Source organism: Megalopta genalis, chromosome 2, assembly GCF_051020955.1.
Source record: "Megalopta genalis isolate 19385.01 chromosome 2, iyMegGena1_principal, whole genome shotgun sequence".
NCBI classification, from domain to species: Eukaryota; Metazoa; Arthropoda; class Insecta; order Hymenoptera; family Halictidae; genus Megalopta; species Megalopta genalis.
The window spans coordinates 16047423-16074047 of NC_135014.1; the positions used below are offsets into that span (position 1 = coordinate 16047423).

General features: G+C 40.0%; 1 protein-coding gene across 2 annotated transcripts in view; it reads right to left on the minus strand.

Moving 5' to 3' along the window:
• The window catches only part of LOC117219271 (uncharacterized), a 69244-nt gene extending 53135 nt beyond the window's left edge, over positions 1-16109 (minus strand). The window contains exon 1 of one of the 2 annotated variants that reach the window (XM_033468270.2): positions 15497-16109. In XM_033468270.2, coding sequence (XP_033324161.2) covers positions 15497-15578 — 82 coding nt within the window. In that variant the 5' untranslated portion in view covers positions 15579-16109. Of the gene's footprint in view, positions 1-7054; positions 7268-15496 lie in introns of those variants that run through there. The other variant, XM_033468271.2, reaches the window with a different exon arrangement.
• Positions 16110-26625: the final 10516 nt, after the last annotated feature.

Here is a 26625-nt window from a genome sequence, read left to right on the forward strand (position 1 = left end):
CCCGAATAATCGTATCACCTCTTCCCAAATTGTCCATTTTTGCGCGCGAATTAGGGCGAAATTACTGCACTCCACTATGCGTCGGCAGAAGTAACGTAGACAGTAAATATGATGTCGAATAGATTCTGTAAGAAGGTAACAGCCTAAATTATTAAACCAATGATCAATAGGTTAACCAATTATAAACGAGACCGCCTTGAATTATTTTGAAGTCTCTTTAATCTACTTTTCTGTGTTCACTTTGCCAGATGATCGAATAAGCTTGAAGCAGCCGTTCGCATCAGCTAAAAATTTATCAACGTCAGTTTTTCGCGGCGCGAGGGCATGATGGCCGTGATTCTCGGGCCGCGATAAAATTCGAAATTTCCATTCACCCGGGCAAGACGACGGGCGTCGCGCCGCATTTTCGCCGGCGTCAGTAGTCGCGCCATTGTATCGAGTCAATGGACCATCCATCTAGCGCAGTTACCGATTTACCAAATTGCAAATCGATACGGGCGCATTCCATGGCCGGTAATATACCTGACCACTGTCCCGATAGCCGGCGTATACAAAATGATCTTTAAAGGCATATTCAATATTGACCCGACGTCGCGACGTCTCGACAGTGGCTAAGATTACGACCGCCCCCGCGCCGGCCTCGTACTTCTCGCGGCTCCTATCTTTACAACCCTCGCAAAATATATATTTCTGCGGACGTAGCGCCGTGGTTGAAGCCGGGCGACCGTAAAACAGGATTTTTCACTTTATAGAATGTAAATTAAGTGATTCTTCTTCATAAACCGTGATCCACTATCATAGAAATGTCGCGACGCCATAGAATATCATGAAATACACGGTACGCAACGAAACGCTGCCGTTTGACAAAGTACTCGCATTTAAATCTGCCAATGGATGTGTCGTTCCTCGTTCCATAAAACAAATTGGAAACGTGAACGGTTTTCGACTGCTTCTGGAAACATGAAGCGCGCGCACTTTTAATTGACAACGTTGAACCGGCTATCTGTACGATTAAAAATATTATTGAATATTAAACGTTGAACCGAGGCTTGCAGAATCCGACGTCCGTGACGCTCGCTTGGATATTTTCCGCTCGACGAATAGAGTTATATTTGTTGGTCATAGTTACCAAATAAAGTGCCAAAATGCACGCGAAATGTTCCCCGAGCGGCTACAAATCCTAGCGGCAACTTTTACTATCGATTATCAATAAATTGCGCACTTGTTACTAACTATAATTGAAAATGTCACTAAGGCAATAAGTCCTTAATTCTATATTATTAATTCAGACCGCGCGCGCGCGCGGAATATACTCGCGTAGCGGAAATCTAAAGCCGCCCGATTCTCTTTGCGCGTGCACCATTCAACGTTTCGAAAATGTTTTCGACGCCCACGGTGAGCTAAAATTACAGCTTGTAATTTATTCTCGTCGCGGCTAAAATTTTGCCAAAACTACAACATTAAAACTCGCGAAATTGTTAATGCCGGCGAACCTGCATGCGATGGCTTGCGTAAATCTTTAAATAAAACGAAGCCCGCCGTTTGATCGCTGAAATTAATTCGTGAATACTGATCTGACTGTCCCGTCGTTCGCAATGCTCGTTCATATAATCGTCGTTCCGTAATTCAAAAATTGAAAATTTCCGAACCACACTTTCGGTGTTGTGTGTTTCGTTCTATATTACGTGCTATATTAAAAATGAGATCTGTTCGCTTAACACGCTTTTCATAAATTTCGCGATTTTATAAACGGGAGCAAACACCAGCATAAATAATTAGAAAGCTGCGCAACACGAGCTGCAGTCGATCAAGTGTAATTCGAAGTCATTCGCAAGGAAATAACGTGAAATTACTGGCAAAAATATATTAACCGACTCGATATTATCACTCGCAATTAATCACCTCAGATTTATAGAAATTAATTTTGCTTGCCGAATTCATCGATGCGATTCTAGAGGATAATTACACGGCAGTGCGTATTGCAAACTGCATCCGCGGAATTCCTAGGAGTACGATAAAGCTCGCTAAACGACTCTTTCTCTCTTCCATTAAATAAATTCATCAGCCGAATATCGAGTCAAGAAGCGCCAGAAATTCATCGAATTGAAAATTATTTGAACGGCGTAATTCGCGATGATTCGTTTGAAATACGCAACAGCCGAAGGGAACTTCTACACGCGCGAACTTCTCTGTTCAATTAATTTTAAGCAAGTTGTCTCCTAAAACGTCGCCGGGGAAAAAGGAAGGAGGTGACGGCTTGAAGATCCAGGAAAAGCAGATAGGAAGGAGAGAACTTCTAAAGAATGGTCCTTTCCACTTTCTCATTTTCCTTTTTCCATAAGAACAAACAGCTCTTCGCCTCTGGTCTATCCACGTCGGTTTCTGTATCCGCACTCCTTGTTCTTCCACCCGGCTATATTTCCGCCATCTTTCCGAAACTGCGAACGACTGGAGCGGAATATCCTTTCACATAATTAAACAGGTTCGCTGCGCACTGTCTCAGGCAATTTTCAGACACCACTATTTTCCAGATCGAGATTTACATTCGCCGTTTGTTTCCGCGAAACTCTGAACACTATTGTACCATTAACAGTGGCCGGCGCTATTCTTCGAACAGGTTTGCGACCATTTGCTCGAAAAATATTCGGACAAGTTGTTGCATCTATTTATTCGAATAATTCTTTATTTACAATGATTCTTTAGTCGAATAATTCTTTATTCGAATAATACGAAAAACTAATACGGAAAATAATAAATGAAAAAATACATTTCGATCATTTTCTCCACCACTTGTTTAATTTTCGCATAAAACAGTATGTGGAAGTGTATACATTCCAAATTATGATTGCATTCCAGATGAATTTTTTTGCATACTGTATTCAGCTTTTTTGCAAAACAAATTCACCTTTCCGCAGATGAAATTCACCCTTTTCAAAATCAAATTCTGAAACTATTCTAATAAAAAACAAATCCAGTTTAAATTCGTTGTTCGGAAATTTTTGAATTTTATTCTACACATGTAACTTAAAATACTTATTTTTTAATAGTGAACATATCTTCATCTATGCTGATATTAATTGAATAAGAACGATTAATAAAATCCACGAAAAATAGCTCAGATATATATAATAGCTCAGAAATAGCTCGGCACAGATAAATAGCTCCTGCCAAAGGACGAGTTTGATTTAAAAACTGTAAATATATGTATTCAGAATGCAAAATCTGTATTGATCTGCTCGATCTACCTCACCCATGTATTTGTCATAATTAATTACTGCAATCGGTTTAGACAAAATCGCCACGCAGTCTTCTGTTTATATTTTGTGTTTCGCTTCTATCCCAAGTAGGTACTCAACATCGTCACAAATCTATCATCCTTCCTAGATAAACAGTACGCAGATCCATAATCTTAACGCTAAAAAAGCTTGATTTCCTGTCCGCGGACAGTCGTTCACAAAAGGTTAAATTCATAGTTTCAATTCCCTCGACTAAACTACTTCGAAGTTATGAGTCTTCTGAATTGGCAGTTAACGTGTTAAGACGCGTGCTATTCCCCTAATTTATCTTGTTCTATTTGCTGATACAATTTTAAATCGTCGACGAAGCCAATTTTCGACGTACGAGCTGGATAGTTTCAAAGGTTAACCGTTTGAGTCCCAAGCAGCGCGATCGCGCTGTTCAGATCTTGTGTCGCGAACTTTAGTGACGTACGTACATCGCATAGCTGCATTTTTTTCATTTTTTTTTCTTTTCGTTTTGTTTGTCAATCTTGACGAGAGCGATCGCGCCGCTTGATTCTCTTCGCAATCAATTAAGACAAGACAATATCAATTATCACGCTGTTCGACACTTTTCGACTGTGTTTTCTGAATAGTCCCTGGGACTCAAACGGTTAATATTTCGTAGATTATTCATGGCTCGAATTTCCTTCCCCACGTTACACTCCCGGTGTATGAATTCTATTGTTTGTTTACGTTATAACATGGATACATTGTCCTTAACGCGTTCATTTATTTCGCCATGTTTTATGAAACGAAACTTGGACATGTAGGACGATAGAGGTATTCGCGACAGCGCGCACAGTAATTAATAGACCGTACAATGTATCGTATTATTTATTCAATAAGAGCGGAATTAACGCGTATGACGATCGAATGTGACTCCCGTCGCGGCGATTAAAGTTCCATTTTAATCCGAAAGCACCGCTACAACCGGAACGCTCCTCTTTTCTGTAAATATTGATCGTGGTCTTGTCACGACCTACGCAAAGATAAGAATAAATTGCTCGTCGAGTGTTTGTCCTTTGTTCACTTTATGAAATTCGTCAGACTGCCTGTGTATACTTATTCGATAAAAAGATTAATTAATTTCCTCCGAATACCGCCGCCATCACGGTAATCCTCTTTTTCCTCAAAGTATCGATCATTAATTTATGCTTTCAGATAAAAATCTTGACTCTTTCCTCGCCCTCTGAAATTCGACTTTCTCGACAGTCTGCGCGCGCTTATTTAACAAAAAAATAAATTAATTCTCTTGCAGTAAATTAGAAAATTGTCCGTTGAAATCGCGCACTCGGGGCGACGAAGATTAATGGTCAGAACCGTCTGCTACAGAAGATTAGTGTTCCCCGGTTGAAATAGATGGTTTTCAAAAAATAAGTCGGCAAAAAAAAGGCTCGATCGAGAATTTCGATCGTGCCATGAATTTTAATGAAAGCAACGTTAACGTCGATACATTTATCGGGGAAATTACGAGCGTTCCCCCGGCCACGACACTCGATCCACCGGAAGAAATGCTCGAGCAATTAATCATCACCAAGAAGATTGTAGGAAGAGCTCGTCTCGCGATGGATTAGTTTATCAAACCTGTAACGAACTCTTATAGGTTCTTCCTCCCGCCTTCGGAAAGTTAAGAACTACCGACCAGCTTTCCACGAAGGCGAAGCTCCGCCGGTGTGTTTCGCCAGTATTCGCGATATTATAATTGCAGATTCCAATTTGGAATTTTTAGCGGCGCGCCAGTAATTGCGGAGGTGGCTGACGTTAAAAGTGGATATTCGCACATGCTGCTAATAGCATTTGAAACATCAAGATAAACGTAGTCTCTCACATTAATTGTCTAATTATATGTCTTCGTAGAAGCTTCGCACCATTTATGCGCAGAGTGATAAGCTCGGACCTTTTTCAACCGGTTATTCGACTCGGAGTTCCAAGGTCCCACATGAAAAAGGTATTATTTTTTCGATAGAATAACGAGAACAAATGCAGAAATTGTGTACCTCGCATGTTCTATGCGGTATCACGGTTTCGAAAAGCATGTTTTGTTGTAATACGTGCGCGCAACTGTTACTTCTTTCAAATTTTATTCCTGTGCACCACTTCCGCCGCGTACGGTTCAATTTAAAACACGCAATACGCGTGTAGGCAACATTTTCACTGTAATTTTTGGCCGAATATCTGTGTTATTTAGCTGTGAAAAATATAAAGAAGTTGGCCGACTGCTAATAAATAATGAAAACTAATGTTCAAAGTTGACGCCACGTTAAATTTTCGGCGAAGGCTTGTCGATTGGTAAGTAAAGAAAGCAGCGGAATAGGATTTCGAATATTACTTCAGTTTGCTGTACGATAGAGTCGGAAGACATAACAATGCACCTACTAATAAGTGTTGACTCCACTTTCGAGAGAGCAGTTAGGGAGAAGTATGGGCTTCAGCGCACACCACTATGAAAATGTCGACGAATTAGGATGAAAATCTAGCTTACAAGATTGTATTATAGCTTTTGTCGGTTGTCGGATTTATTCACGAAGAAATGTAAGAGTTTGAATGAAACATTACGTAGCATTTCAAAAGTTATTCGATCTTCACAGCTTAAAATTGATATCGAGATTTGTATACCAAGTATAACTGCACAGCGCACAGTGCAGCATTTGGTCTTGAAAACTGACGAAAAAAACGGTTTAACGCTTTGACTGCCACGCCAACAACCTCAACAATTTCACAATATTAAAATATTATATTTGTGTTTCTGACTGAAAAGGTTCAGCTGTTAGTATAATTGCTACAGTTGCCATTTTTTAATCAGATTAAATTTACACGAACATGAGACCAATATAGAAACATCAGACGTCTCAGAAATATAAACGAGTTCGTCGATATAAATAGAACTAACTTATTCAAATCCACAATTACAGATCAAAACTTATACCGAAGTATGACAGGAATCAATGTGGGCCACACTTTAACTTTATTTAACGAAACTGATATAAACTAAACTACACAGTTGAAATATATATAGCGAAAAAGTAATAAATGCGAGATACGCGCGCCAAACTAATAGAACAAACACAACAGTAAATAATTGATTATTCATTGAATAATTAATGAACCGAAGATCGCATAAAGTGTGTCGTACAATTAATATCGAGTAAAATAATATAAACAAATCTATAAGTGCAAAAGAAAAGTAATACAACATTTATAAATGTTCATAAATTTATTTACAAATTCCTTGTACCGTGCATTTTTTGTGAAATTTTCTTAAATGCCATTATTTCATTACCAAGTGCTTTTGTCCTCACAAAAACGAATAAAATAATTTTCAGGCCAAATACTCCACTGTGCGTCGTTCTCTTTTGAGCAGAAGACAGAAATGAAACAATGTTAGATTTATTTTTTGTTATTGTTTTAACGACCTCATACTGTGTTAGTTTCGATATTTTTCACTTTATTTCATTATTTCGATCGCTTTTTTTGCTCTCCTTATTGTATCACTTCTTTTACTAATATTTCTTATTGTAACACAGGGACTTCCACTCGTTGATCAAATAAATATTATTATTACGATTAATTATAATTTATCGATACGCGTGTGACACGGATCGCGCGGCACATTAAAACTGAAAGCAAATTGCGAAAAGTGGAAAGGGAGCGCCGCAAGTTTCAAGTGGGAAGGAGCTTCTATTATCTGAATCCAATCTCAATCAAATTATCGGAACATTACTATCCAGCTCCGGAGGTTCACTGTGTACCGGCCTTGCAACCCTATTACTTACCTTTATTAAGAACAAAACGCGTATAAGAACATCATTATCTGCTAACTAGCACTTTGATTTCCCCTCGACGAGTTTAACAGCGCGGACCGTTATCGCGGTAATTATTTGAACTCTTTCGACTGAGAGGTTCGATCGAGGGTTTCCCGTATCCGCCCAGGTCGCGCGACTGAAAGTTTCGTGCCGTGCCGTGCCGTGCCAAGCCGTGGCCCCCGAGAGTCAATTGAATTTATGATGTAAAAACAACATCGTCGGTCCTTCTTAACGATTCGTTTGTGCCCGGCGCGCCGGGAGGATTCACTTTGACGCGACAAATCACTTGTCTCGGTTCCGGGAGTAGCACCGCGAGGCATTTTATCAAAAGTTTAATGCAAACGGTAACTTTCTTCGTTATTCTCTTCCTTCCGTCAACATTATTCTCGTATAATGAGGACCGCGGGAGTATAATTTTACGGCGGACACGCTCTTATCGCCCGGGACTGTTCGCGATGAATCGAGGCAAACACAAACATCGCGGCGCGGCGCGGCCCGGCCGCGTTATACCCCGGTGTAATTCGTCGTGTAACCGAGAGCGGAGATCCTACGCCGCGAGATAACTCGCGAAACGTGAAATGAAGATTTTTGCCAAGGCGCCGTCCGTCTTACGAAGAATAATTTCGGAGATCACTGACCGATAATATTAAGTTCCTCGAACATATTTCACAGCGCCGAGCTGGCCCGCTTGCGTAATCCGTTGAATCGATGCACATTATCATCGTACGTTGTCATCATCACTGTTTTACCGTTTACACTTAAATGATTTTGACGCTGCGCAAACGAACGCGTAACGCTAGGCAAATAATCATCGCTGCGTGCAGTCGCACTAGAAACCATTTCGCTCGTACACACGGTTAAACTATTGTAATTCCGTGAAAAAATGTTATACGGCGACGACATTGCAACGATTTTAACACCTCGACTGCCGTGTCACCCATACATGGGTGACGGTATTATTTGCTCATATTTGAAAATTAATGTCTTCGCTGATCTATTACATCCTTCAAATTTCATTAAGATTTTCAGTTTTAATTTGATTGAATAAAATACTTCAATTTTATGCAATTTTTCGAGGTAGTTGGCGCGGAGGTCTGAGTGTTGAAGCTTGAAACTTCTGTTTTGGGAAATAAACGAAGAAACAGGTGGAAAATTGGTGGCACGATTGTCTAGAAAATGCTACAGATTGAAACGAGTCCAGGAACGTTGGATAATTTCGGCCGAGACTGAATCTGCCACAGATTTAAAGATTAAAGCTTCCTCTTTAAAACGACACCTCGATACTCGATGTACGATTTTCGCTAGCTGCGTTATGGGAGAAAGATTAGGAGCAGATTTACGGTACTCTAAAGTTTGTTTCGCTTGTTAATGCTGGACCTATTAACCTCTAAAAATGGCAAACGTGTGATATTTTATAAGAGTGATAAGATTGTATTAATTTTTATTTTACGTAATTTTTATCATAATATGTGCTGGAATGAAGAAATATAGTTAATAATTTCCTACGGAAGTGTCTGTATGATTTTAGAAACTGGTCATTTGACCTGCAGCGGTGGGCTTAGTGTCAAAAGTGACTGATACATGTTGCAATTGTATTTAATTAGACTACGCGTGATTTTTATCATAAAATCGCATTTTTGTAGTGTCGATAAATGTACAATAAGAAGTTTTTTGGATCACTCATTTGATTGACTGTGATAGTCCTTAGTCTAGATCAAGCGTCGGCAACCTATAACTCATGGGGTCACCAAGTGATCCATTTGATAATTTGACAATTACATTTATTTTTACAATAATCAGGAATTTATCTTATTGTTCACTAAAACACTGCTTCCAAATAAAAATACCACTGGCCCGATACGTTTTCTTAACACTTTGACAACTGTTGGTCACGTGCACTTAACAAAATTTATTCTATTCATTAAAAAAGTATATCATAATTGCGCTATTAAAGAAGTAATAATCACACTATTAATGCATTAACAGCCATATACGAGTGACAACTTTGTTTAATACGTAACTTTCTTAAATTAATTTTTATACTGATCCATTGTGACTTTTAATTTTATTAAGACTCGCAAGAGATACAAATATTGAAACTGTAATTGATTTTGGTTTGATTCAACAAAATGCTTTAATTTGATGCATTTTTTTAGGTTTTTAGCGCGGCCGTCAAAGTGTCGATAGTCATGTTTTGGATGATCTTCACCCGCGGCCACAAAAGGTTGTCGACGCCTGGTCTGGATAACGATAATCTTCGATACGATATGTTCAGTGTGAAGTATGAATGCTGAAGCGATTACTGTTTTTCAGTGGAGCTAATAAGTGCTCATTCGAATCTCGACAATTCCCGACGCTTAGGCGCGCCCCTTTCCGCAGTTTGCAGGAACTTCAGCCCTAATCTTTTTCCGGCAATCAGTTCTTGTCCCTCGGCGGACTGGCACGGCCAGATTTGCCTCGGACTTTTGCGATGTCTTAATAACGCCACGTCCGTACTCACGCTCGCGCCGCAAACGCGCGGCGACTTCGGGTCGGAAGAGACTAGCCTGCGCATGGAACTCGGATCTCCGGTAGTAAAATACGCGGCTTAATTGCTTAATTTCTCACAACTAAGCCCTCGCTCGGCGTCGAAGAACAAAGGCGCGCGCCCGTTACTTTGGCCTTCTTACTTTTATGCGCTATCAACGTTACTCGCCGCGTGACACTTTAATTATGCCAGCGTGTAAATCCAGCAGGAGTTAACCCTGGCCTGGTCCAATTGACGATTAACCTGGCCGTCGCCCTTCAATCTTTCTTTCGTTTTTTTTTCTTCTGCTCTATCTCCTCGTCTCTGCACACTCCCAGTGGGATTTTTAATAACAAGTTTCTGCGTGGAATACTTCCGGCTTTTAATATATTTCTTTATATGCGGTACTGCCGAAAAAAAGGTGTCCGGACATCTCTCAGGCGACTCGATATCTAACGTCTAATTACATCTAATTATCAGGCGACTGGCCCGAGAGATTATTGGAAACGAGCAAGAATAATATGCAACGGATTCGAAAAGATGCTGTTGTCACTATGTTAGGAATAACCGTGTGACAATAAAGTTATATTCGTTTTAAAGACTCTACTTTTCTGTTCCTTCATTTATTTATTTCTCAAGTATTACCACGCGTTATAGTTGACACCGAACTGCAAGTACCTTTTTGCCTACGCAAATACTGCGAATGCGTGTAAAATCATTGAATAATTTTGTTCCCGACTGAATCTGCCATGAATTTGAAGATCGAAGCTCTCTTTCTGGAAGGACATCCTAAAATTTGATGCACGACTTTTTCTGCTTGTTTTACTGCACTTCCAGCGAAAGGTGTACGCGACTTGTTCCTCCGTCCTATTGCATAAAAAATTGTACATCCGGTCTTTTTACGTCATCGTAAAAAGGAAGCTCTAATCTTCAAATTTACGATTGAATCAGTTTGAGAAAAAAAGGAAAGAATTTACAAATGATTTCCTACACGTTCCAGGGTGTGGTATATTCGAGAACGAGCGTGTCTTGAAATATGCGTGAGATAAAATTGAGAATGATTTGAACGGATGCCATGGCTATCATGGAATCATGAAAAACGTCGTAGAAGGTTCGAACGCTGACAATTCGATGAACGATAAATTGCATCTTTTGTACGACGAAACAAAGGCGTACATTATAGAATTGAAGTAGCTGCGTTGAATCTGACATCTTATTTGCCGGTGGGACGATAAACGAGCGTCTGAATTTCCGTGCGAGGAAACACGTAATTGTTCCAATATATAATGCATACAGTCATGGTAGACAGCTGTTAGACAGATATGCATCTCCATGTATTAAAGTATACGAGGTTATTGATGTAACCTGTGATGCATGCACGGTGTTCACTTTTCTGTCTGCCAGTTCACCGGCTAGAATGATTCCGTGCAAGTGCATTAGCTGATTTCTCTGCATTTATAGCGACGCAGTTATCGGCGCTGCATAGAGTGCGGAGCTTTGATTATCCGCCATAAAACTTCAGATTTAAGTTAACTGTCTTCATGATAATGAATGGTTTTCTTATGAGAAATGCTTCACGCACGAACCGCTCACGATTGTGTACGTCCTTATCAGAGGAACGTACGACAGTAAATAACTATAATCTATGTTTTTTTTTCCCCCCGACATCAATGTATCCCATAATTCGAGTCCTGATTAATACCATTTCGCAGTTTGTTATTTCTCCGGAACTTCGCTTGAAATATTTTGATATTGAAAATGGAATTTTCTCTGGCCATTTTTTAATGCCGCGCACATGGTTTTATCAGGTTTCGTAAAACGAAATGCGATTGCATGAAATTTGCTAAAAAATGTGCATCCTTTCAAAAAGTGGCAGAAGTTAAATATGCGAACGGTGGACAGGAATTGATATCGCGCGATCATAGATAATTGAAGTTAAATAAGGATTGAATAACAGATCAAATCGAACGTTCCTTTTTGAGAATCCGCTTTGAAAATCCGTGACGAGTATTTGCTTGTAAATAGCCGCACGCTAATTTGTCAAAAAATATACAGAAAAATCCATTGAAGGGATCGTATCGCTTTGCAAATTCACTGATTGATTTCGCTGATTATTGCCGACGGAGATACATTTTTTTTTACAATTTTCCGATTTAATTGAATTTCTGGAATCAAATTGAATTGTTCTGGGCAGCATTTTAATCTATAGCCGTACAAGCCATACAGAATTATAACATCCGACTGATAAATTGCGATAACCATTTGTCCGTCATCAATCTGCTCACACAGATGAAAAGCAGAAACGTCGGTGGAGTATGACGTTCGCCATTGTTATACAAAAATTCTTGCACTAACACGCATCATTGTTCAATTTCCAGTCGATTTTCGAAAGCGTTCTCTTTGCCAGGATGATCGGTATCTGGACGGAGTTTTTCGGGAACATATTCGAAACGATCGATAAACGTGTCGATAGAGAATCGGTTGAGCACCGACGGTGAATACTCGATTCCTTGAGAAGCTATTTATTCGAATTGCCTTTCGTTTGAGGATTAAGATAAGACTCGCGCACACCGTTCGTTGAATAAAACGTGTTTAAAACTAATTGACCTTTTAACTTCAATCCCGATAATACATTGATTCCGTAATCCACTGAAATCGTGGAATCAGGGATACTTCAGGAGAGTATTTTGATTTTTATCGCTCACGGTACTTTGATTAAGAGCCACCAGATAAGAGGATTTCTTATCCAATAATTTGTGGACTCATTTTACCAGTAATAATATTTAACGTCGTAAGCATAGTATTGCTTCCAGCGCAACTAACTTTCAATCTTTTTAACCGTAACAGTTCATGTGAAAAATGTATTGACTCTCAAACGGCGGATTTCTTTGATAAACATGTAACTGTGACCGCCTCTCATTTGATTGCACTTCCACAGTTAGTTTTCATAGACAATTTTATATTTGATCAATGTAGTAGGTATCTTAGACTTATGCGAAGAGAAAAGAAATTTTGTTCATCGAAGTGCAATTACAAAAATTCTCATTTCAAAAATTTCAATTACCAGTACAAAAATGACACGTCACGTTTGCAACACGTTCACACGTCACATTTGCAAAACGGTTGCATCACGAAAGACCACACTCGATTTGTCAATAATATTAAATCTTTCACGAGATTGCACTTTCCTTTGACGGAATCGAAAGCTCGAACTTCTCGCAAACCGTCGATAAATATTGTGTGCGGTGCTTCTAGAAACTAACTATTAACGAATGATTCAATACGATCCTTAATTAAGTCCCGTCGCTGGCGAAGAAAACTTATGATCAGAAAAACTAATTTCATCTTTGAAATTCATTCCCGTGCCGAACTCGTATCACTCGAGAAGGTAAAAATCTACTGAAATAAATTAAAAGTAACTTCTTTGGACTTCTTCTCCTATAGAACGTCGGCAGAGATCGCAAAGATGGCGATCAAGCAATTCTACAACGTTTCAAGGGACCATTTCTTTTGAGTCATTTAACAGTTTCCAACGGCTGTCACACTTGATAGAAAGAAAGTTTCGGTCGACTATTTACGATGTTCGAATTCGTTCCATTTTTCATTGCCCCGCGTTTGCATTTATCGCTATCATTTTACGAAGACATTCTTGTAAAAATTCATTTCTAGAGGATAACCTTATTTTTATTGCAAATGTTTTAGTTTCCAAGATATTATCAAACAAAATGATATTCTTTGTCTTCTCTTGATTAGTCCATAGATATTGAAGTTCTTTTTAAATTTTGTTCAAGTCTATCATATTAGAATGTCATTTGTTAATTTATAATTCACGTAATATGTTGATAATTTTTATAACTATACTGCGGATTTTATGCATTTCTGAGAAAAATGAGTAGTTCAAATATAGAACAGTGGACATTTAAAGAATTTACAAATACTGTTATATTTTTATCAACTCATTAAAATTATTAATAAAAAAAATGTATATGGCTGCTGCAACTTGGAATTAATGCAGACAGTGTTTAGTTTGCATAAAAATCCGCAATTTATTTATAACTGTCTTCTGAAATCGCCAACAGTAAATTCGAACAATCAGAAAACAATGAAAAATTCTATTAAATAAATTTAATCCTTTCCTCGTTAAAGAAATCAGTTGATATAATTTTTGTTCAAGCAGTTCTCTACGAAAGCATTGCTCAGCGACGATCACCCCGGTACTTTTAAAAATGTTTATTTATAGTAATTAAATTAAACCCTCCATTACGTACGTAACAAAAGATCAGGCTATATTGTCCATTTTTCCCCGTATTTAAGTTCTTCTAATGAGAGAAATATTTTTTTAGTATTTAAAAAGTCCTCGTCTACAGAGGTGAAACAATATCTCGTGCAAAATTTCCAAGATGATTTCGAAGCTTCCATCTCTTATAACACGGCCTCGCGTGTTCCGCGTTAATGGGTTCCCAGCAAACAGTATTAAAAAATCATTTGCCCCGCATCTTGCAGCGTTTGATCTTCCGCGGAACAATTACCGAAAGCGTGGAAACGATCGCGGGTTGGAAACGCGGGTCCAAACGCTATCGCCGCGATAATATTGATCCTTTTATACATTAAGGATCCAGGACGGCGTGTACGTGACCCGTTTCGCACAGGTTCCGGCTGCTCAGTATTTCCGTGGCGACTCGATCGTATAAAAACTATTCTAATCCTATTCCGCGGCGGTTCTGTTCGGCACAAAAGAACGAAATCGTGACGTCTCGGTGAGCCCCGGCGGAGAAACTTCTTTATTGTCCGCAATCGTCGCCTCGAGAGGATCCACGGCAGGGCACGGTCATTTAAACGGGAGGATCGTTCGAACTTCTGAGAGCGCACACTAGCTTTCGCGAAATCGAATAATGCGCGACGGCGTTTCTGCACTCGGCGTTTCTCTCTCCTCCATCCCGCTGCTTTTTCCCCCTTTCCCACGATTTCTCTAATACTTTATCCGTGAAAGTTACCCAGCTTAAGCTCGAAACACGGGCGTCGGGCTCGATTTCTCGGCAGCGATTTCCGCGGCGCTCGAGAAATCGAGCGACGAGCGCTCTCCGCGAAGACGGATAGCTTTCCCTCGCTCGTCGTTCGATACGGTCCTCGCCGTCGTTCGAAACTCCCGGACAAAGATCCGAACGAGCAGCGTTCCGATCCGTCTACCGATCCTTCGGATTCCTCCGACGAAACTGACCGTTCGATCGCGCGAAATATTTTGTCCTGCTCGCAAGAGAACGGCGGCCGACAAGCGCGTCACACCTCGTCGAGACAAACGGGCACCTCTCCCGACGACCACCGCCGAATAAATCCGTCGTCGAGAGCACGCTCGACGGTTGTTCTCGTCCATAACGGCGCGCGCGAGCCCTCGGCCGCGAACCGATCGGCTTCGACAAATCGATTTTGCGGCGGAATCGAAATTCTGCCGCGATACTCGCCACCCTTCTTTCGTCCCGACTGACGTTCCAATCTCCGTGTTTCGCACTTCGAAATCTCATTAACGATCGCCGACATCTTGATCGCGGCTGACGGCTACGCCGCCGACGATTCGCGGCGATCGAAATTTTCGCAGCACTCGGACATGAAAAATCGCCGGGAACGCGCGGCGCACTACAACTGCGACCGTTTAATGCCCGGCCGTGATTTATCGGCGATGGTAACACGGCTTTAGGGGATAAACACCACCCTAAAAACGGCATTAAGGCTCGTGTTGCTTTCATTCGGAGCATGATTGCTTCGGAATCCTCGATCGTACACCCAGCGAACTTACGATCCCGAAATCCTCGAGATACACTTGTGCGGCCGGGTGCGGGTTCGTTTCATTGGGAAATGATAATGAAGAAATCACTGTGTGGTTATATCCTGTGCGCACGAGGGTTCCTTACCGGTCACGAAAACGGCGAGGACGATGAAAAGCGATGCGGAGAGGGTCGGACGCGCTTCCCGATAGCTTGCGACACTTCTCATGATGTCTCCGCGTTTGTTTTCGTAATTACACACTCATAAACGCGTCCGGCCACGGATCACAGCTCCGCGTTCATATTAAGAGGATGATCCGGTTCCGTTCGGTCGTCGCACCTGCTCGTCGATCCATTCACCAGTCAACGGGGGTGACAACGAAAAGAAAAAGGAAAACACTTCACTTGAATCGGTCCCAGTCTCGTGCCCCGTAGGGTCGAGAATCCTTTCGGCAACGGATGCGTGTGTATGTATGTGTGTATGCAGGAGAACGAGAGAGAACAAGATAGAGATAGAGAGAGAGAGAATAAGAGAGAGAGAGAGAGAAAGAGAGAGAACTCCGAGGGGATCCCGCGCGCTCGCCTTCGCGGTTCGCGCACCAGAGAAAATTAAGGGGAGCGAAAAAAAAAAGATGAAGATAAAATTCGATCCGAAGATCTCCCTCTCGTCGGCGATGGCGCGCAGCGCGTCTCAGGACGACGTGACGACAAAGAGCTCTTCCGGTCGACGTACAAGCGGCTACTGAGGCTCCCGCCGCAAGCACGGAGAGCTTCCAGTGCGTCGACTCGGTCGTGCAACCCGAAAGCTCGCTTCTCTCTGCCCCTCGGCCCCCTCGGCCCTCTCCCGCGCCCTCCCATGCCTCCTACTCCTCGTCTCCCCCGTTGACCCCCCTGTCTCCTCGTTCTCTTCTTCATCCCCTCTTCGCCCCCTTCGTTTCGCCCCCTCGGCCATTTTAGCGTCGTCGTCGCGATCAGCCGCCCCAGTGCGGGCTGCGCGCGCGAGAGAGCTTTTGCGTCCTAAAGCTGGATAGCTCTCGGGGAAGGGGTGATTGATTGGCGCTGAAACTTCGCGACTGATTGAATCTTTTTTACGTTTCAATATCGGTATCCTCGAGTGGGATGTATGCCACGCTGAAACAGAGTGGCCGGATTCGACTGTACACGGGCATTAAGCTCCTCCGGTGATGGGGGGCACGATGCCACCCGGTCTTCTTGGACCCACCCGACCTGCTCACGAACACCGTGCTCTTCGGTGCTCGGTTCGTTCATCTTTGACCACAATGGGGGCTAAGTTCTACGAGGATTACGCCGAATCGTTTTGATGCTCTTTCTTGAATTTGTAGGATCGCCCCGACACAATGCTCTCCGATAGCCTCTGTATAATTATTTCTTCGCCGGTTTCGGGGAGGATGCTGACGAGGGTGACGACCGTTTTATGATTTATGGGCCTCTACTCGTGTTAGTTTTATGGTCCGCTCTGGGTTCGGGCGATCGCCCCATCACCGTGCTGGCTGCTTCGCTCTGTGTAATCCTTTCTGCACTGCTCCTTGCTAGCAACCAGGGTGTCTTCTTCCATGATTTGTCTTCAGCGAGACTTTCGTTGGTGTCTCCCGAATTTGTTGCGTTCCCGGCCACTTTGCACCCTCTATGACAATATTCAGAAGCTTCTGTTTAGTAATAATGATTGCAGTGCTATGTCTATACGCATTCGATCGAGTGGCGTGAATAAAAGAAATCAAAGTAAATAAATTCTCTTCTTAGAAGGAAATGTTTGGCTTTCTCTTGTTGATATTCCCAGTATCGAGAATTACCATTTTTTAATTCTAAATCTAGCGAGGTCTAAAAGCGACTAACAAAAATTGCCTCGTAAGAATTACGAGATAAAATCTATTCAAATTTGTCACAATTTCTATAATAGCGTGTGCCCGAATATAAAGAAATATATTCAACAATTCCTAATGGAAGCAGCTTTATGGCTTCTATAATTATGAAATAAAATATGTGAAACCTGTCATTTGATCGGCGATGGTAGGTTTAGTGTCAATGACGACAGCAAGATCATTCGCGAATCAGTAAGCATAGAATAACAATTATGATAGCACACTTATTGAACAGATTCTTAATAGCTTAATAAATTGCTTCATAATCTCAAGGAAATGGTCGCTGATCCATTCGGTAACACACTCAGTAAATTAATAACAAGGAAATAAGCTGACGACGTTTCAAGTAGAAACAACCGTCAATGCACAAATGGAATGCCAATCGTGTTCCAAAAAGGAAACGCGTTAGACAGATGTTCCTATTCGATTCTATTGCGAACTATGTTCTCAGCCACCTTTCCAATATGATTATATTTTTTATATTTCGATATTATTACTACTGCATCGATCATTCATGTACTTCGAGTTCCTGCGACCGGTCAAGAAGCTCCCGGTGACAAAAGTCGTACGCAGAAGGTGCGTAGGAGATTAATATTTCATTCGACCGTTTTCAATCTCTGTAATCCGTACACTATCTTCGTCAAGTGGTTCACAAAAATTCTCAGCATTAACGAAGTTCTACTTAGGACAAGCGTACACTGGTGCACGGCACTAAAAAGCGACAAGTCGGGGTAAAATAACCGTGTAATTTCTGCGTGGATATCATTTCTTTTACGACTGGAGCAACGTTTAGGGCAGCATAGTTAACAACGTTTCCACGGCACATTGTACACAGAACTGTGTAGACGTGGTGATTTTTAATTTAAATTGTGCACGCATTAATTTGGAAGTACAATTCGGACGTGTTCTTTTGTATTAAGAAAGTTACGCAGCTTATTCGTTTCAAATTCGACGAACCTGTTCGGTAAACGATTCGATGAATTGGACAGATTATTTTTTCGTCGAATGTTGCATTTCTAAATTTTATAACGAATTGCTCTTCCGAGCAGAGCGTTCCAAGGTTATCCTCAAACCCGTGAGACACGACATTTCGCTATAGGTCAATGTTGACAATAGCAGACTCCGCAAGCTCGTGGGCTTTCTCCCACTTCGACACGGTTTATTCATCCACTTTGTCTGCAGATGTTCCTTTGGTCTGTCATTAGATACTGCGTTATCTCCGCGCGCTTTATACATCCACAATATGTAGGCAACGCTCCGGGAGGCAAGCCCTCGTAAGAAGCTCTGTGCGTGGAGGACATGTCTATAGGCCATTATGCTTAACATAACCTCGGCTGCTGTGTCGTGATATTAACACTTTGCTGACAAGGGTTTTATTGAATGTTACAAACATTTCCTTCTGAGAATTACTCCATATGTCTCAGTCTCGAGTACTGGGAGTGAAAAGAATCTGCGCTGATCGTTTATTACTTTAACAATTAAGTTATCGAAGTCAACAAAGCTTCAAAAATTTGTTATGTAACTTAATATAACCAATTGCAACACGGTCCATTTAAATCAGGTGTTATATGCAATACTTTCGTTTTTTATTTTATTTTACATGTGTCTTTATATTTTATTTTGTTTATAACTAATGGGATTTGATCCCGTTTGCAATAAATAAATAAATACTTTTAACTAACACGGCGACATTTGTCTCCACATTCGCACCGCTTTATATTTATAACTTGAAATAGATCATATTTGTGACAAGTAAAGATATTTGACGAATGTAAGAGTATTGTTAGGACACGCATAATTCGTCAGAAGCTATCATTAAATTGTATTGACGTAGTTTGCGTATGTTGTAATTATTGCAGAGAATTCTTGAATTGTATTTTAAATCAGCAGATTCAAGATCAATAGACAGCTTAAATATATTAATCTTCAATTGAGAACCGGGACGATTTTGGCAAGATTCATCCAATGGAACTACATCATTAAGTTAATAAATCAGCGACATAGGTATAGAAAAGGCAACTTGGGAAGTCTGATCCCAATTTCGTGGAGTTCCGTTAAGACCTCTGATTAAGAGATAGTCCAAGTCTAGATTTATGGGTCCTCAATTATTAGAGGAACAGCTATACCGTTCCTAGAGCGTTTGTCGTCCGAACAAATTTATTTGGACGTTAATAAACGATTAAACGTTGGCGAGATGTTAACTGTAAATTTTATTAATCGGGTAAATTCGAATGTCAGAGACCAAATGGCACGCTTGCGGGCCATGCAACTGGTCCAACACGTCCTATCCATTTATTTGGCCGAGGTGGAGTACAATAATCACATACGACGTCTAATATCTAGGGGGATTCCGAGTAGAAATTATGGTGAGAAAATTTGTAAGACAGACATAATGGAACGCTTCTGGTAACCCTGCGCGGGAAGCGACTTCCCTTCAATTCATTAAAACAATACCGGTACGGGACGGGCCAAATAAAGTGCTGCAAACAGTTTTCTCTAGCGCACTTCCGCGAATAACTTTTTCGTAATTATATTCCACAGAGATTTTTCAACGATCAGAACGTGTTCTTCCAATTTTCTGAATGGAACACGATTCTTACGGATTTGAAAAAAAAGAACGTTTGCGCAGATTGAGTACAAAACAAATTTTCTGAATTTGTTGCAAATTGTTGAAACATTCTTCCTGTAATACTTTAATTGCCGTACCAGTAACCTCGAAGAGATTATATAGAATTAACGTATTTTATTTCAACAATTTTTAAAAAAAATTGCAAAGTTAAATAGTACGGCAGCAATTACTTTTGCAAAATTTGTATATTTTCGGATCCTAATAGAATTAGGAAGGTATATTAGATTAGCGTGAAAATAAATTTTTAAATTTGAGCCAGAGTGGGGCATCATTCGAATTGTTTCGTATATATATAAATAAATGTTCATCTAAAATAATTATTCGAATGATTTCTTTTTAGTCGAATATTTTATTCGAACAAATTAGTCTGTTTATTGGAATAATTCTTCAGTTTTTATTCGAATGAATTATACAAATATTAATGCGAATAATTGTTGACGGATTTGTTACGTAATTTATTTTCCAAATTACTCTTTCTGTGCAAATTAATTTTCATTCGATCGGATATTTATTCGATATTGTCGAATAAAATTTTATTCGTTAATTCTCATCTCTTATCCGTCACTCGAATAAAGTTTTGCCCATCTTTGATTTGAGCAAATAATTTCGTCACCCACATGTGGGTGACGCGACAGTCGAAGTGTTATATTTAATCATTTAAATCTACTCACCGTCTCAAACTGCATCTTCTCGATATCGACGCGAATGCATAAAATTCGCAGTCTACTTGCAAATAATATTAAATATATATTTAGTGCAAATTGTGATTCAGTTCACTTTGCAGAAACTTTTCGCACGCAGTATTCCGATTTCTGATTCTCAGCTTTCGCTTTTGAGCACTTTTTTCCCACGCATTACTCTTCTTAATTAGCTGCAGCACAGAGTTAGTGATAGGTCAGCGCGGTATACAGCCAGTTGCATTGTTTGATACTTCCTCTATATCTTCCAGTGCATACTCCAGGTGTGTATTCTTTTCAGATCTGTTTTGTAGAGTATCGCTGGAGCTCGGTTTATATCCGCACACATTTCGCGGCCACATCCCTCGCAGCACCTCGCGCCCTCATATAAGTCGCGAATATACTTGCTGGATTATTACCATGCTACTTTCACCTCGTTTTAAGCAATTTTCACCGTTTCTTTGTTTGCTGTCTCTACGTTCGTCGTCTCCTTTATTCTACAGCCTGTCCTTTATTTTTTCGGCATTTACGAATCCTTTACGTTCCGTTCCCAGATACAACTTCGTTATTTATTTATTGCTGAGAAAGTCAAACTCACTCTATAGAATTAACACGTTTGAGTGCCGTGTCGGTCGTATATGGGTGACACTAATTTTGGACTAATTTTAGACCCATCTGGTTTTACCACCAGTTACACGACACCCTGTATATTCGAAGAAACATAATTTTATTACGATGTTTATGCTGCAAAAGAGTTAAAATACTATGGTAAATATTAACTTTCCAGTGCCAGTTTCCTTAATCAAATTAGATTTTTATGGAATTTTTAGGGTTGATTCTCAACTCCACTTAACGTGACAAGGTATATTCTTTCGGAAATAGCATTCAGCTTAGAATACTTATTATGAAACTACGAACGTATATCAATTTTAAAGAAACCTTCTTGTGTCTTACGTTTTGACCGAATCTTTTCACTAAGGTCGAGGCCTTATAAATTATTAAACGAGTGTGGGCTGGATCACGCATCTCGAATCGAATAAAAATCACAAAATAAAAATCATTACATTCTGCACGCTAATCTGCAAAAAGTACCCGTCTATCAGGACCAGCCACGCGGAAACAACGGATATCGCGAACGGTCACATTAATTAAGGCCGGATGAACGATTCAAGCTCAAACGAGTGTCCCACATTCAAGATTAAATGTTACTTATCTAAAAGCATGATCGGTACATACGACAATAACGTTCCATAAAGAATTTCCACTTCTACGAAATCGTAAATATTGTTTTGCAGTCAATTTATTCGAAGATACGCGAGAAAGGTCCAGTAAAGCTCCAGTAAAGGTCCAGTCCTTACTTTCAAAATATAAATTCCAGTGTTTCGTCCCGAAAATCACGCTTGTATCAACCTCCCAATAATCGTATTACCATGCTAGGTACATCACGAACTAAAGAAGCAGCTCGTGATTAGCGATTAAATGGAATCAAAGCAGACGCGACTTGATATCCAATAAAACGATCGTAGAATCATGCTCATTGTTCCTCATAACTGCGTTTTCAGTCCGATCGGTATGACTGTGGAAAGGAAACACTCTTCCATAATTAGTCTATTGTTCGGTAAAAGATTGTAAATGAATAGCATTCTTTGTGCTGCTTATAAGAAACCAATATCAGTTTTTTATCTTACGTGCAGCGATTAAATCAGAATAATCTTCTTCGTGCAAAAACTTGATGTCTCGAAAGCTGCGAAGACAAAATCGACATTTTGTCTGTTCTTCGACGAATTATTTTGAAATTCAGGAGACTGTGCCACATTGCTCACTTGTTCATGAATTATTACAGCGTTTGGCAAAAATTAATATGGACGGTTCAGAAGCCAATCAGTTAAAGTCCACTTTTCTTTGAAAATGAGTTACGCAGTGCAAACACATCTTTATCATAGGATCTTTCTGTTGACAAATAAATATAGTCGATTTCTTCGTAAAAATGAACAATAGATAACAGCATTTGTATTAACGGAATGAGTAAACGAAATTTTAAAAAATTCCAAAAACTAGAAATAAAAAGGATTAAATATTAAGCAAGTTCATTAGATACTCGATAAAGTTAGTATTTATTTAAACAGAAAATGTAGGCGCGTTTCCAAGCAAATTATGCTGCAAAAACTGCACGAATTATTGCATCTTCTTTCAAATTATCCTTCGTGAGAAGCAATTAATTCAGTAACGGAAGAACATTTTGCACAAGGTGCTATAGCGTTGGCAACTTTGCTAGCGAAATTTTTTCGGAAAATCCATAAAATCCTTTCGCTGTGTATGCAAAGGCGCGCTCTGTCAAAATATCGGCCAGAGCAGTTTGTGTTTCCATCCGACAGAACACGAAAGCATCCGCGATCTTGCAGAAGCCGATTCTGCATCAGCAGGCAAATATCACGCTTAAACTGAGGCTCCTACTTGCCTGATGACTGACGTGTCTGCCAAGCTTGCCGGCACATCCGCTGCCTTTTGCTGCAGGTGACTGAGACCACCTGAATTCCCGTGAAAGCGATCCGAATCGCGGGCTAATTTATTCGATCTAATGCCGGCCGAAATAACTGGTTTCACATTTTTTACTTTAGAGTTATTAAAATGATGAACATTCTTTAATTGGAAAAGATCGAATTTAAGCACACGCTATAATAAAAATGTCGAAAAGTTTAAATAAATTCAGTCACGTTTACAAATCAAATAATGTTAGGGAGGTTCAGTGTTACAGTAAATTCTCCCTAATTGACGCGCAGATTGTGGACAATTTGGGAAGAGAAGATACGATTATTCGAGGCTTGCGGCTCGTCTTTATAGTTCTTGACAATCGATAACTATAAAAACGAGGCGTAAGGCTCGAATAATCGTATCTCCTCTTTCCCAAAGTGTCCATTTTTCTGTACATTCTGAGCATCAATTAGGATTCACTGCTGCAATTTATCTAGAAGCGAGCACGAAGCAACATCAACCACGAAAAAACTTCTGTTTCGAATTCTTTTGGATTTTTAGCAACAATTGATAAAGGCAATTCCTAACCTATCGAAAAGTTTGAATCGTGAAAGAGTAGAGTATAAATGTTTCATGAAAAATAGGAATGCCTTACGAGGAAATCGTCCTCAGCGTTTTCGAAGTTATCTTCTTTTTCACCCTGAATTATACGGAGATTTATCCTCGGTCTTCGACGATGGTGTAACCCTGATCGAAAACGGAATACGTCTACATAGTTTAGAATAAAGTAGAATCTTGAACAACGTCGGGAATCCGTCCAAAGACAGCAGATTTCGTCAACATTTGCCGAAGTTCTTCATCGGGTGCTTCATCGACTCCCGGATTCACTAAATTCCCCAACAATCTAAGTTCTGGGCACAACCGGTCGAGAACCATCCGCAGATGACCGCGTACGGCCAGTGAATGGCCACTATCAACGTGTCCCAGCTGTTACCCTCATAAACCGAACCCATTCAGTAATAGTAGAGAGAGAAAAGTTCTGGACGACTAGTTTCGGTCACTGAAAATTGTTCGACCCGACGCAAATTAATTCCGGAGCTGCCAGATTTACTATCGCGACAACGACGAATTCGTTGTCGTCAAATCTTTAAAAGAACATGCTTTGATGGTGCGCACGTTTTGCATTCCAAGTTGTTTTTCTTTACACAAAGCTGAAGGGACTGAATGTTATGAACAAAATATATATAACATTGTGGATAAAGTAAAAGAGATCATCATTTTATCACAATTTATTACAATTACTAATAGAACAGCCGAATTTCTTTGTTCTTGGAATTAGTACAGAACATGGTACAGTTGCATGGAAATTCACAAACTAAGAATAATACCATCGAAAATAAACAAAGTGAAAATCATCTGGAATATGTACAAGGAAAAACATGGTCTATAACTATTATAATTAATATAAGAGAAATCATTGCATAACAATTATGATATTGATTCAAATGCTTTTAATTAGAAATAATAGTTATATGTGACCGAAATTCTATTTTCGTTGTACGCAATCTATATCGACGAGAATAATTCGTTTAGGTTAAGAATGTTGATGTATTATTTTGAACATATTAAAATTCTTTAAAAAAAGGAGAAGACTTATGTTCGGTTTCTATGCCTTGCAGATGATGCAGATAATTTTTATTTTATATAAAGAGCCGCTGTTTTGTAATAATTATCATGACTGACCAAAACAGAATTTCCCATTGAAAATAACTCTTATGAATAATGAGAATAAATTCCTTTATTCGTCGCCAATAATTTTCGGCTAATTATAATCGTTACTGTAATCAAAGATTGAAATCCATTAAACGTACAGATTTTGGGACAAATCCTTTTACGTTTCGTGATTAATAGCTTTTTAAATAGCAATTAATAGCAATTTAAATAATAACCACGTTCTTATCGCCAATCTTTTTCGTTAAAATTGGTCGCTTTGCCAGGAATTGTTCATTTGCCACAGCAATTTTATTACGACGGAAGAAATCTTGAGCTCTTTAGTTCCATGGCATTTCGAAAAAATAGATAGTCTGCAGCAAGAGTGCAACAATATTTGTACCCTTGAGGCACGAATAATATTTACACAATTTATCGCACTTGTGAAAACAGCAGAGACGTATCCGGTTGTCACAATACGTTTCTGGGTACGCGATTCTGTGTAACCAAACGTTCGGCAGCAGCCCTTTTTTGCATTCCTCTTCTGCGTTTCTTTTTCTTTCCCTTCCTCTGACGCACTATTTAAATTGTAGAGCAGAAACGCCGGTGGTTCATTCTTGCGTTCAAAGTGGTAAATCCGAAATCATTTACTGAACAATCCCGAAATAATCGCTTCTTTTACGTATTTGAAACCTGCTTCTTCGAGAACAATATTAATTCTCTCACTGGGTTTGACACAATTAAATAGTTGATAGTTTAAATCGATTGTTAGAAAAATCAACTCCCTCAAAGTCGCAAGAGATATAAATTCTTAACAAGTCCGAGGAGACTGGATTTATTTTGACGCATTTCGTAATTTTTATTATAGAGTATGGTACGATTAGGAAATTTGTTCAATTATTTTCGACGACTTTTATAAAATAAATAACGACATTTTTTAAAATAAATTCATAATAAAAAATTTGAAACTGTTCATTACGACCAGGTTTAATATTAAATTCACTGCACGTACCCTATTTTAAACTCACGCAATGTCAAAGGCAAGAGATGAAATTAGTTTTCATTCTTTTGTTCTCCTTAAATGAAAAGTACCTATCGTTCTGGCTGCTTTAGTGCACACTTCAGCACGAAAGGATTCTTAAAAGGCATAAGAAGAAATTTCGGAAAATACATGGACGTTTCTAAAAAAGGGTCGTAATAATACGGTCTCTTTAAGTGGAGAGTATCATCGTGAATGCTTGTAGTGCATACTTCAGCACAAAAGGATTTTTAAAGAAGAAGAAATTTCGAAAAATACACGGACATTTATAAAGTGCCGTAATAATATCGTGCAGTAACACAAGAAAGGGCTGAATTACCTAACAGCGGATCTTGTTTGAAAAGTTCGACCAGAATTTTCTGAAAGTCTGCTAAAGAGGGTCGAAGTGACGCTCGGTCCGAAGAGGAATTCGCTGGTTTCGGGGAAATTCCGTGTCGGCGGTGCATCGTGTTTTTCCAAGGCGTTGTAATTGATTACAATGTTTAGCCGGCAAACCGCGGGGGTTGGCGCGGGTGTGTATTATCGGGGCTGGCGGGATCGCGTGGTAGGGGGTGGGACAAGGCGCACACGTGTACCGGTGGCCTGTGCAGGATGCTCGGGTGCGACGTGCGCGAAAGAGAAAAATTTCGGTGGCCCAGATGCGGCCGTTCGATCGAACTTTAACGTCGTTTGCAAGCGGGTTCCCTGGCCGCTTCGCCGCATTCTCACGTTCCATTGCGAAACTGTCGAAACTGTCGAATCGCGGACAAAGGGCGTATAATGCGAAAGTTAGAAACAGAGAGACGCGGACGGTGCATGCGCAAAGAGGATGTGCAACGCTCGCGCGATACGGCATAGCGGAAGTTCTTCGACCGTATAATATTCCACGT